We start from the raw sequence: 13,286 nt of genomic DNA on the forward strand, positions 1-13,286 counted from the left end.
TCTCATACACCCTTCTTTGGGTCTCAAGGGTTTTTGGTAGACATGAATAATCTCTCTCTCTCTCTCTCTCTCTCTCTCTCTCTCTCTCAAGGTGGTGGCCTAAGTTCATTTTTCAGATTGAGTACCTGTTGGACAAGAAGAATGTGATGACACATGCTTTCAGAAGCAGACACCACCCAATGCATATAGTAGAGACATTCTTTTGCTTATATGATGAAGATGTAATTCAATTATCTGGACTTTGAAAGTCCTGGAACAAGTACTGTCCATAACAGTCACCTACTTTAATGAGGAAGGTTTACCACTCGCCTAAACCTACTGCTCAATTTTCATAATATACCAAAATGCTTCCTCATTATAGATACAGAAGAGGGTCATAATAAGTTATGATATTGTATTACAAGTTCTCAGCAAAGAACACGTGACATCCACCAAGAGTAGCCGCAATGCCATGTTATAACTCGCTCCTCTGAGATAGCAGTACATCGTATCAATGTGTATCAGTACTTCCTGACACCTACGTGCAGACCTGTTCTCCGATTAGCCATTGGAGTTCCTTTCTTCATCATTGCCACAAACTCATCATAATTTATCCGTCCATCCTGCAAACAAGATCTTATAAATCAAAAAAGAGGAGGAAAGCCATACAACATAATAATCGTGATATCAAGTTAGAGAAATCTATCCCCAGCATACAACAACTTTTGCAACATAGAAGTTTTTTCTCACGTCACAAGACTCACTCGGTCAGTGTCTACTTCTGCTATGATATCTTTGATTGTTGCTGCATCCCCCATGTTATGCCTTGCCAAAGCCTGTTCTAACTCCTCCCATGTGATATAACTGAGTACCAACCAAAGAAAGGGCAGACAGAGGGGGAATGTTCAGATGAACATTACAACTATATGTTCTTCAACAAAGAAGCACAATATAGTGTACCATATTTGAGCATTGCCACAGGTTGTTGAAATATCTTACCCACTGTGATCCCTATCAAAGTACTTGAAAGCAGAAAACAAGATGTCTTCTTTGTCCATCTTGTTCATATGCATTGTAGCTGTAATGAACTCCATGTAGTCTATGGTGCCATTCCCATCTACATCTGCCTGCCACCAAAACAAAGGAAGACAAATCATGGCACACAACATACATAAAATTCAATGTCAAGGGTATGCATGCTTTGTGTATGAAATTGGGATTTGTGAATTGAAAGAAAGTGAGAAATAGAATAGCTAGTGGAATACTTGTAAGAAATTTTAACAATTGGATGTGAAATTAAGTGAAATCAACCAAGAAGTCAAATTTGAGGATTGTTACACGTAGTCGCAAGAAAATTTTCATCAATTTTGTCGTTTCATCTTTACAGGTTCTTAAAGCAAATTGAGATCGAACGGTGAAGAACGTGAAGGGGAAGAGAAAGAAGAGCAGAAAAATAAGGCTTCTTTTTTAAATCGAAATTGGGAGAAATGGAGTTTCAGTTGGCAGTGTTTCGTTTCATCATTTTGTCCATTTCATTTGTTTCGTGTTTCGTAGGGACAAAACGGGTTTTCATGTGACTATGCTAGGCACTGGAGGGACCGACAAGGCATGGATGGCCATAATCCAAAAGCGTGTTAGATGAAGGGAAAGACCTGTGCCACCCTCATAGAGCCGGGCACATCCGTGGCCCAAGCAATTGCACCCCATGAGATGATGCAGAGAGTGCTAGGCTCAGAGGTGAACAAATCAAAAATCCTCCACCAGACATGTTGCACCTTTCAGCAGTCCCGATGGCAATGGTGCTGCAACTTTTGGAGGGTCGCCAACATGACTCTATGAAGCTGGGTGGCCTGCAATGGCTAGTCACATGCCCACCGCTGGGATGTGGCAGCAAGTGAAACTGCGAGGCGGACACCTCCACTATTCGTTCTCCGGCAGTTGCTCTCTCTCACCATAGTGGAGACAGGCATTTCATTGGCATTGTCTTCCATTGCTGACCCCTGGCTCTCATGGAGCTAGCAGGGTCAAGACCCCGGAACACGAACGGATCCCTCGCCTCTTCTAGCCTAAAGGTGTTCCTCTTTGTTTTTCTCCATGTTAACAAAATACCGTCCACTTAAGGGTTGAAAGTGTTGGACCTTGCGAGTAATGCTAAACAAAACCAAAAAAACAATGTGCACGTCAAAAAGAAAAAGGCCATGATAACTCACCGCCTCCATTAATTGCTGAACCTCAGATTCTGCAAGGTTAGCTCCTTGCTTTGCTAGACCTGCCTTGAGTTCCTCATAAGTGATCGTCCCACTATTATCAGTGTCCATACTTTTAAACATCTCCTTCAATCCCATGATCTCCTCTTCAGACAAACTCTCAGCTATCACCTGAACACTTACAATGCAATAGACGTTTTTTTTTTCCAGAAAAGCAATAGGCCTTGTTGAATGCTCAATCACATAAATATCCAATCCATACAGACGAAGTTCATAACCAAGCTGCACCTTGAGAGCAAGTTTTTTGAGCTTATTCATTGCTCTGAATTGTTTCATTCTCGACAATACAGCACTATCAAGCGGTTTATCTGGAGCTTCACCGTCCACTCGAGTCCAAGGGTGGTCTGCAGGAAAATCAACAGCTAGTTAGAAACAAGTTCATGCATTGGGAATGAATTGATTCTAGCACTCTATGACTAGCAAATCCACTCATCATGTCAGAAACTTACTAAGTACTGCATGAGCTGTCAGCCGCTCCCTTGGATCTTGCTTCAGCATCTTTTTGACAAGGTCCTTGGCTGCAGTTGAAATAGATGGCCATGGATCATTTGTAAAGTCAATAGAACCCTCTAAGATTTCACTGAAGATGCCCTGTTCTGTCTCTGCAGGAGTGAAGTATCAGCAATGGAACTTTTGAAAACGTCACTTGATTCCCAAGTTTTATCTTCGCTATTACCTTTGCCGTACCTGCCGAAAATGGAGGAAAGCCACTTAGAAGAATGTAAAGCAAGACTCCAGCACTCCATAGATCTGCCTCTGGACCATAATGCCGACGAAGAACTTCAGGAGCAACATAATATGCACTTCCAACTATGTCTTTGAAAATTTCCCCTACATAAAGGATATGATTATTGAAGGTAGAAGCAGATAAGCCAAACAAATGAAAAGCACAAGGCATGGTGAAAAATCCAGATCATAATGGCAGCCCTCAACCCCTGCATGCATGTCCCATGCATGCGCGTTTGCTGTTTATGTAGGTCAAAAATCTTTCAAAAAGCACAAGGGATGGCAAAAAATCCAGACCATAATGGAAGCCCCATGCATGCATGCTTGCCTTTTATGTAGGAGAAAGTAAGTGCTCACCTGGCTTGAAAAATACAGACAGCCCAAAATCTGTGACCTTGAGAGGAGAACCCTCATCCTTGTGGAGAAAGAGGAAATTCTCGAGTTTGAGGTCCCGGTGCATAACACTGAGAGAATGGCATGTTTGGACGATATCCACGATGCTCCTAAACAAGGCAGCTGCAGCGCGTTCGGTGTACTTCCCTTTGGCAATTATGCGGTCGAAAAGCTCCCCTCCAGCACAAAGCTCCAGCACCAGATGCACAAAATGCTTGTCCTCATAAGCACCCTTGAGCTGCACAATGTTTGGCTGGCCGGTGAGGTGATACATGATCTGGACCTCTCTGCGCACGTCCTCAATGTCGTCTTTGTTGGTCAATTTGCGTTTGGAGATGGACTTGCAGGCAAAGCGTTCTCCTGTCACTTTGTGGGTGCAGAGGCATGTGACGCCAAACCCACCTCGTCCAAGTACTCTTCCCATGGAGTAAGTCGCATGCACATCCACCATGGGGCGGTTGAGCACGTTGCCCATGATGGAGGGTGGAGGATTCTGCTGCGTGCAGGCAGCTGCGTGGTGGGAGTGCCGTGGCGCTGCAGGCTGTGAGATGGGCTGGTCGCGGTTGGATCCAGCTGCATGGGCAGGAGTGTTGAGGTTAATGTTGGTTGAGCTAATACCGCTCACACAATTGCCCATCAGGAATCGATTAACTTGCTGCACTAAGGCTAAGCCCAGATCGCAATTGCAGATGCAAACAGATATCGCCCAAGTGAGACAAAAGGTTTACATTGAGCGATTAAAAAAATCCAAATTGCGTCGCCCAAAATTGCAGTTCCAAATCCAAAGCGCTTAGATATGGAAGTCTGATGCGGTTATGAAGCTGCTTAGGGTAGCTGGAGCTGTCGAAGATGGATTTCAGGAGGAAGCCCACGATCTACTGAACACACCGCCCACCACCTACACAGCTGGTTGGGGGAGGTGAAATATAGACTACGCATTTTGCGGCATGGAGAGAGACAGAGACAGAGTGTAGACCATGCGTGAATACGACGCTTCCTTCGCATCTCCATCATTATCATGATCATTATCATTATCATTATAGTGAAACCCACACTCGTGAGGGCACAAACATTTGAACCGTTTTATCTTGCAAACTCTACCACTTGCAAGATATTTAAACGGTTCAAATAACACTTATATTTTTTATCGAGGAATATAATTATATTTATAAACTATCCAACTACATATATAATAAACCACATTTACAAAAGCCGACTCATATCACATCAGAAGACATAAACTATCCAACTACATATATAATAATCCACATTTACAAAAGCCGACTCATATCACATCAGAAGACCTAGTACAACTCTTCACTATTAAGTAAACCACAGATCTGATCCCACCTCTCATCCTCCCACACAAAAGATGAGTCGTCCTAGCTAATGTGGTAACCCAGTTGTAAGCCAGCCATGAAGGTGTGATCAGGTTGCTTCCCCTTCCAGATACCATCTCTATGTCTTAGGCCCAACTTTGGCAAGCCAACTATGTACATCCTACCTTGCATATACCTACCACATGCCATTAAATGGTTAGGTTACCCCAATGTATGCAATCATCCCATCAACATATGAGTGGCTCATCCTATCCCAATTTTTAAAGCTTGTACTTACTCTACAAATGTATTATCATTCATCTTATTCACATGATATACATACCAGTAGTGATGCACACACCTATACATCAATTCTACAGCATCTAATCCCTACCTTAATCCCTTTTGAAATACTAGACAGTTTCTAGAGGTCCAAAATCCTATTGTTATGGCTCACCCTAACCCTCCTTGAAACACATCCAAAAAGAGATTACCTGGTGAACCGTAACTGTCGTTAAAATCTTTCCAATGGTTGAGCTCGTAACCCTTGAGGTCTCCAAGCTCCACAACTCCTTGAGAAGTAATTCCATCACGTCTCCCATGAGCGTTGTCACACCACCGCGTTGCACTACGGGTCCTCGTCCCTCCTCTCACCTCACTTCACTCACGCACACTCACTAGCATGCATTAGGGAGAGAGATTAGCAAGAGCAAGACTCAATTGCACAATGGGAGAGTCTCTCGTATTATGAGAGAAATTCACTTATATACATGACCAGAAGTGTTCACACTCACTTAAACTATGGCTGGCCGGGCACTTTAGGCTCATAAGAGGCCTAATGCTATTACAATGACTACTCTCATAATATATCCATGAAGTACATTACTTAGGACTTTATTCTAACTTGCTACCACATGCTCTTGAAGCGGGAATCACCATAAATACTCCGTCACACCATTACGAATGCCTGTCCAAGTTGTAGCTTAGTGGGGACACTAAGGGATGTTAATAATGGAAGATAAGGATTCGGAGAAACGTAGACTTAATCATCTGAACGAGATGGGGATTCTCAGTTCCTCATTTGATTCATTGAAGCGACATTTATCCTTTGAAGTAATTGGCTTGTGATGATGTCCCTTTGTGTGGCAGGATTCTTGTCAAATGGTGTTGAGTAGGACCTGATCCTGTCTTCTTCTACTGTGACACAAAGTTGGGGTTTTGACTTCGGTCACTTCTTAGAATCAAAATACATTTGTGTGAAACCTCACAGCCTCCTCACCTCCCTTTCTCTCCTCCCTAGGTTAAGATAAAGATATACACATCAAAGGTGAGATCATAATTCATGGAAGGAAAGATGAAAGGCTCAGGAGAAGCAAGAATTTCTGCCAGTCTGGCAGCTCCAAACAAGAGGGCAATTCTTTGTTGGAAGAAAATCTTCCGACTCAGGATTATATGAACGGAAACATATGGGGAATGTTGGTAAGGTTCATCCGTTCGAATTGGGTGATTTGGACGGAACATATTAAAGAAAAAAATGTAGCAATCACTTACAAAAGGACAAGACACATGGGATTTGCCTTTTGATAAGAGATTAGGAGGAATTAATCATTATTAAAGAAGAAATAATGGCCAAAAGTCTATAAAAATAGACATACATAGAGAATTGCAATTTTAAATCTATATAGATTATACAAAAGACGATTACATAGGTGCGTAGAGCTTGAAGAGAGCTTCGCGTCTATATAAAAACTTTCAAAAACGGGTAAATGAGCGAAAAGTTATGAGCATTTTACTACAAGACTATAAAACTACCAAAATTCGCCTAAAAGTTAGCAACTTTGGGAGAAATTCTGATCATCAACCCAATGAAGTAAAGGATTAAGAAATTAGTTATATGAGTGGAAAGAGAATATAAAGAGCTTCCTAGCCATATGATCAAGTTTAGAAAACAATACCCGAGTGATGACCGGTTGAAATTTGGGTATTAGACCACAAAAACTGCACTTCCCTCTCTTTGCATGAAACCTCAATTTTCACATAGCCTCTTGCCTTTCATCTCCTTCATGATTCAAGCTAGAGGGTAAGAGTTAACATTGCCCAGCTGACAATCGTAAAGATTGACCTATGGTCCCCAAAGTCTTTCCACATGCTCAATACTCCGCTAAAACCATTGGTACTTCCAAAGGAGGGCGGCAATAAGGCAAGGGCTACCTTGAGAAGTCACAGGCCTACCAAGATCATAACTCCTTATCCCACTTATCATGAATCATCAAAGAGGTCCAAAATTGGGTTAAGCATGAGGAGCTAATGCTAAATGAGACATTCATATGTAAAGAGAGTGTTTGAATAAGGGTTTGAAGATAGGAGAATGGCAATGACACAAAATACTCAATTGGGAGGCTTCATTCATTGATTTGAAAGGAGGGAGAGGAGGGCTCCTTTTATAGGTGGAGAATTACCTTCTCTTCCATTGTTACAAATTACAACATAAAAATCTTCAACCCTTCAGTGACATAAGGGTAGATGTCACCATCAATTGTTCTCTCAGGCTAAGTCTTCTATTGATTATTAAATTGAAGACTTTTTGACTTTGAAAGTGTGATGAGATAATAGCCAAGTCTAAGTGGCATGTAGGTGGAGATCCCACTTACACATGGCGGAATTCTCCTCTTCCATGTAGGCATTCTAGAAGAATTTTTCCCAATTATGCACCTACATACACTCCTACACATGCCTTCCACACTCCCCAACTTGTAGCCTTATGGTGAATACTATATTAATAATACAATTAAGATCCATGTGAGCATGAAGGTCCACTTTTATTTTCTACATCACTAGCTTATCTACCATACCAAAGTAATTATCAAGCATACTTGTAGCATTTATAATGTGTGCACCCTAAATCAAGTAAAACCATTATATTTAAAGATAGAATGCTGTTATCAGGGTAGTTGCCAAGCCGCTGCATCACCACGCCGTTATTCCATTGTGGGCGCTGCAATCTTCTTGGACAAGCTTCCACCTTATTACCATTGAGAAACATCAAAATATGTACAAAATTGAAAATGAAAGATATCAATTTTTCATGTCACATCTTCCCCCTCCCCCAGCAGATCCTCCATGCTTGTCTTGGGGGTCTGCTGGCCATGGTGCTCGAGGGTAAAATATCTTTAACCGGTACTCATTGTCACGTCCGGGAACCTCCTGGCCACTTGCATCCTCTAGAACATAGGTGTTATTTTTGAACTTTTGCTTTATCCTAAAGGGGCCTTCCCAGCGTCGAAGAAGCTTCTTATCTAGTCGTTTCTCCACAGTGACGGCCATCATACCTCATGACTAAGCTTCCTTGCTTGAGTTCTGGCTTCTTCTTCTTCTTCTTCGTGAGAGTGTCATGCCTTGCCTTGCACTGTTGTTGTGCAGCCTCCAAATTTTGAAGTGCCTGAAGTCGCCTCTCATCCAAGGTCTCCAGTTGTACTAGGAGTTGGGCATGTGTTTCTTCTTCATTATTCAAGCGTGCAAAAGATGTGCGAAGACTTGTGATTTCCAATTCTATTGGCAAAATAGCCTCCAATCCATAAACTAACTGAAAAGGTGTGAAACCAAGAGAGAGTTTGTGAGTTGTCCTATAGGCCCATAGGACCTCTGGCAAATGCACATCCCACTTTCTCTTCATAGTATCCACTAGCTTAGACAAAGATCCACAAAGCAGTCCATTAGTTTTTTCTACTAAACCATTACATTAGGGATAATAGGGAGTTGACAGAGCATGCTTTATTTTTAATTTTTGCACCAAAGCTTCAATCAAGTCATTCCTGAAAGAGAGTCCCTCCATCCGTAAGGATTTCTAATGGACACCTAAATCGGGCACATATATATTCCCTGAGAAAGGATGCCACAGCCACTGCTTTATTATTGACCATGGCCTTTGCTTCTGCCCACCTTGTTGCATAATCTGTGGCCACCAATATGTAATACTTCCCACGTGAGGAACGAGGAAGTGGGCTCACAAAATTTAATCCCCACCTTTCAAATGGACCATATGCTGGGATAGGGTTTAGGGGTCCGGGAACCAATTGCTTATGCCCATATGCCTGGCATACTTCACAGCTTCTGCACCACTCATAGACATCTTTGCTGAGTCGAGGCCAAAAATACCCTGTGTTAAGGATCCTCCGAGTTGTGCTGGCTGAGGCAAAGTGACCTGAACATTCATGACATAATTCCATAATCCTTTTAGATTCTTCCAAGCTCACTACCCTCCTAAGAATCTTATCCTTACCTTGCTTGTAAAGAACATCCCCTAGAATTGTGTAGGATGAGCTTTCCTTGTAAGCATTTGCTTCTGTTGAGGATTCAATCCAGGAGGGAAGTATCCTGTATCTAAATAGTGTTGAACATCTTGGAGCTCAGGCCAACCTGTATCCATTAATGCAAGAGTAGCTACTTTGAAAGAAGCCAAGGTTTTAGTGGCCAATTCATCAGCCTTTTGATTATCCTTCCTGTTAACATGCATAAATTTACAAAACTCAAAAGCTTCTTTCAACTCCATTGCCCTTTTATACAATTCTTGGAGATTAGGACTCCTTGCCTTATATTCTCCTTTCATTTGTCGGATGACCAATTGCGAATCCCCTTTAACCTCTATCTTTTATGCAATCTTCTAATCCCCAAATTAACACATTGTACTCAGCCACATTATTTGATATAGCCTTTGGAAATTCCCTATCCTTGGCCCATACCTCTTTTCCTTCTGGATCAAATAAAACTATCCCCCTAGGCCCACATTGCTTGGAAGGGCTAAAGGCTCCATCAAAATGCATAGTGAAAGCAGTTGGTGGTGTCTCCAAATCTTCATATACTTCTTCCTTTATTCCTGTTCCTTCTTCCTCTTCCTTCCTTGTAAGCAAATCTGCAAGAGAGGCCCTACTGGTGTTTTCTATAATAAAAGTGAAAGAGAATTCTTGAAGCTCACAAATCCACTTTGCAAACTTCCCTCCTGCAGGATTGGGTTTGTAAACCAAGAATTGTAAAGAAGGTTGAGATGTGAGGAAGAAAAAGGGCGAGGTAACAAGTATGACCTGAACTTCTTTACTGCAAAAACAAGAGACAAACCACTTTCTCCATTTCACCATACCTCTCCTCGTGGCATCAGTTAGTTCTCGGCTTGCATAATACACTGGTTGCATACGCCCTTGCTCTCCCTTTTGCAAGAGTATAGCACCCACTGAATGTGATGAGACACTTGGGTTCACATAAAAGTCCTTCCCCCACACCTAGGAGGCTGAACAATTGGACTTTTACTCATGCATTTCTTGAGCAAACAAAAAGATTGAATTTGATCGGGACCCCATTGGAAAGAAACATTCTTCTTTGTCAACATATTTATAGGATACATCTTCTTAGAGAACATGTCAATAAAGCGTTGATAATACTTTGTTTTACCCAAAATCCTCCTTACCTCCCTCAGATTGGTAGGCGGTGGGAGGGCCACAATTACCTGCACCTTCTCAGGATCTATCTCTATGCCTTGTTCTGAGATAACATGACCCAAGAGAACCACCTTCCTTCCTGGCAAGCGGCATTTTCCAGGATTAAGACACTCTTTTGCATCATCAATACTTTGCAAGGCCAACCTCAACTTTTCCAAGTGATCCATGCGGCTTGAATAAATGCAAAAATCATCCAAAAAGACCCTTATAAACTTTCCCAAGTAAGGTGCAAATACCTGACTCATGAAGCGTTGAAAAGTTGCTGGTGCATTGGTCAAGCCAAATGGCATCACCCTCCTATAGGCATACACTCCCCAAGGGATGATAAATGAGGTTTTCCTTTAATCTTCTTTACAAATCCGGATTTGAAAGTATCCAGAGCATCCATCACATACAACTCATGACCTGCAACTTGATCCAAAATCTCATCCTGAAAGGGTAGAGGATAATAATCCCTCTTTGTGCATGCATTCAAAGGGCGAAAGTCCACACACACATGCCATTTTCCACCCTTTTTGGGAGTGACTACAACTGGGAAAATCTACTCTGAATTCTCTATTGGAAAAATAAATCTAGCTTCAAGCAAATTAGTTACCTCCTTCTTACAGTTGGAGGGATTCTTCATGGGAGTATGTAGAGGCCACTATGGGATATGTTCACAAAGGACCATGTCCATTATGGTGTTTCTCTAGCAGTAGCTACTCTCTTTCAGACAATGAATGGTTGATGGTTGTGTTTTCCATGGTAGGTCAGGGTCTTCTTTACACTCACTTTTGTGTTCATCAACTAGTTGTTGTTCATTTAAACATGGACTTCATGTAGAAGAGTCTATGGGGTGGATTGAGCACTATGCTAGAGTTTCTAACATGGAGGTATGTAGATGGATTGTTGTGTTTCACCCCCTCCCTCCCCAAAAATTTCTCTATCCTCCAAAAATTTTTCTACCCTTTCCCTGAAAAACGTTATAGCCCCCCTCCCCCCTTAAAATTTTATATGCCCTTTTCCCCTTAAAAATTTTCTAGCTCCCCCCTTTCTTTTTATTTTTTAAAATTGAAACCCTATCTTAATTAATTTATTAAAAAACTAGTCTTTTTTATTATATCTAACCTGAGTAGACTTGTGTACACCTAGATCATTGCATGTCCTCAAAATAGCATTGGTTCTCATGCACCAAGAGTCAAGCTCATCATTAAGGCACTGTGTGGAGCCATAAGAGTCAACATCCACATAAGAGTAACCTGCTGCTGACAAATCAAGTACAAAAGGTTGATCTACCTTTTTCTTTCCTTTATGTGATACATGGTTACTAGCACCTATAGAAACACAAGATGATGCATCTACATTCCTTGCATCATTTTTCCTCAACGTGCCTAACTATATGGACTAGCATTGGATCCACTACTAGAGGACTCTTCAAGTCCACTAAGCACCTATGATTCCTACTCTACAAGTGGGACTTCTTACATTTGCATCTTTAGTTGTCTCACTCATGTCTCATCAAAGATAATATCTCTACTTACTCACATCTCACGAGATGACAAGTGGTAGGGTTATAGCATCTATAATCTTTTTGCTCCAAAGTATAACTAATGAAGATGCATTTCTCTGCCTTTTATCACGAACATTCACATATGCAATACATCCAAATACTTTCAAGTGTCTTGTGTCTAAAACGAATATGCTAGATTATTTTTGGATTGAAGCAATAGTGACTGATGTTTTCATAATGAACATGACCCCACTATAATAGTTCATAGCATGACGTTAGAATAGAAGTTCACTTGCATAAAACCAGATGTGTCTCACTTCAAAGTGTTTGGATGTATTGCATATGTGTATGTTCCTTATGAAGTGAGAACCAACTTGGATCTAAAGGTAGAGAAATACATCTTATTGGTTATGCCAAAAAGGTTATAGATGTTATAACCCTACCACTCATGAGATGCGGATAAGAAAAGCTATTGCCTCCTTTGATGAGTGAGTATCATTGATATGGAAAGTTCTAGTGTTTGTCCATGGTCAGGTAGATTGAGGATAGATGTAGGTACACATGTATCATGCAAAGGGAAGGACAATGATCAAAACTTTATGCATGATTTGTTAGGTCATCATATGTGGATAGTGCTTTTAGTGGCTCTGAGTAGAGCTTTGTTGAGAAGCTTGGCATTTTATCAGTGGTGGTGGTTACTCTTGGTGTAAGGAGAAACTAGGACTATTTTGAGGACACCTCACAATGATCTAGGTGTATGTAAGTCTACGAGGGTAAGATATGATATGATGGATATATAGCCCATCATTATGCTTACATGATTAAATAAATACAAAAGTTAGAGCCTTGTTTTAAGCAAGCACTTGGAAATAAAAAATGGAAAGATGCCATAGATGAGGAGATGGCAGCATTGGGTGCAAATGCTAAGAGTGATACACACCCAGATTTTATTTGCAAGTTACACAAAGCCTTGTATAACTTGAAGTAGGCATCTAGAGCATGGCTAAACAAGATCATGGAGTATATTTCTACCATTGGATTTCAGATATCCAATGTAAATTTTTACTTTATGTGAAAAAGACAAATAGGGGATCATGCTATTATTAGTCATTTATGTGGATGACTTGATTATCATTGGTGATTAGTGATGTTAACATACATGATGTCAAGATTGAAGCAAAAGTTTGAGATGAAGGATTTGGGTGAGAGCTACAGTATTTCTTGGGTATAGAGGTGGTGAGATCACCTCATAGAATTTATTGTTATAGAGGCAGTATAGCTTGGACATGTTATCCAAGTATGGTATGATAGACTGTTGTACGTTTATTTTACTGCCATTGGAGAAAAACATAAAGCTTTTTGTAGATATAGGTGAGCTTTTGGAGGACCCCACTATCAGCGCATAGTAGGTAGATTGATCTACATGACCATTACTATGCCAGACTTTAGCTATATTGTTGGACTTGTGAGTCAGTTTATGTAGCTTCCAAGAAGCCACAATTGTTAGTAGTCAGTTTTTATGCATGCCCCCAGGAAGCCACACTTAGATGTAGTTAGATGGACTTTCAATAGCTACATAAAGTCCACAGTTGATTATGGACTTTTCTATGAGGCTGACAAAAAG

The 13,286-nt window shown here is 41.1% G+C and overlaps 1 protein-coding gene across 3 annotated transcripts; it reads right to left on the reverse strand.

Annotated features, from left to right (window-relative positions):
* Positions 1-332: 332 nt before the first annotated feature.
* LOC147631702 (calcium-dependent protein kinase 17-like) lies at positions 333-4,346 on the reverse strand. 3 transcript variants are annotated; one of them, XM_086808215.1, is made up of 8 exons: positions 3,330-4,341; positions 2,934-3,077; positions 2,696-2,848; positions 2,475-2,590; positions 2,190-2,357; positions 979-1,106; positions 744-843; positions 333-602 (listed from the first exon to the last, which is right to left on the reverse strand). In XM_086808215.1, the coding sequence occupies exons 1-8, from the start codon at positions 4,000-4,002 to the stop codon at positions 501-503; spliced, it is 1,584 nt and encodes a 527-aa protein (XP_086664341.1). In that variant the 5' UTR covers positions 4,003-4,341; the 3' UTR covers positions 333-500. The 3 variants fall into 3 exon arrangements, 2 of the variants coding, with proteins under 2 accessions (XP_086664341.1, XP_086664342.1); XR_015267327.1 differs by lacking the exon at positions 333-602 and having other exon boundaries at positions 823-843; positions 979-1,102; positions 3,330-4,346; XM_086808216.1 differs by lacking the exons at positions 333-602; positions 744-843 and having other exon boundaries at positions 975-1,106; positions 3,330-4,344.
* Positions 4,347-13,286: the final 8,940 nt, after the last annotated feature.

The sequence above is a fragment of the Cibotium barometz genome, chromosome 14 (genome assembly GCF_041138505.1).
Source record: "Cibotium barometz isolate CiBa-2024 chromosome 14, ASM4113850v1, whole genome shotgun sequence".
Classification (NCBI taxonomy): Eukaryota; Viridiplantae; Streptophyta; class Polypodiopsida; order Cyatheales; family Cibotiaceae; genus Cibotium; species Cibotium barometz.

Coding starts and splice junctions, on each gene's coding strand:
- LOC147631702 (XM_086808215.1), bottom strand. CDS start 4,002: ATGGGCAATTGTGTGAGCGGTATTAGCTCAACCAACATTAACCTCAAC. Junction 3,078..3,329: donor GTCTGTATTTTTCAAGCCAG/GTGAGCACTTAC, acceptor TCCTTTATGTAG/GGGAAATTTTCAAAGACATA. Junction 2,591..2,695: donor GACAGCTCATGCAGTACTTA/GTAAGTTTCTGA, acceptor ATTTTCCTGCAG/ACCACCCTTGGACTCGAGTG.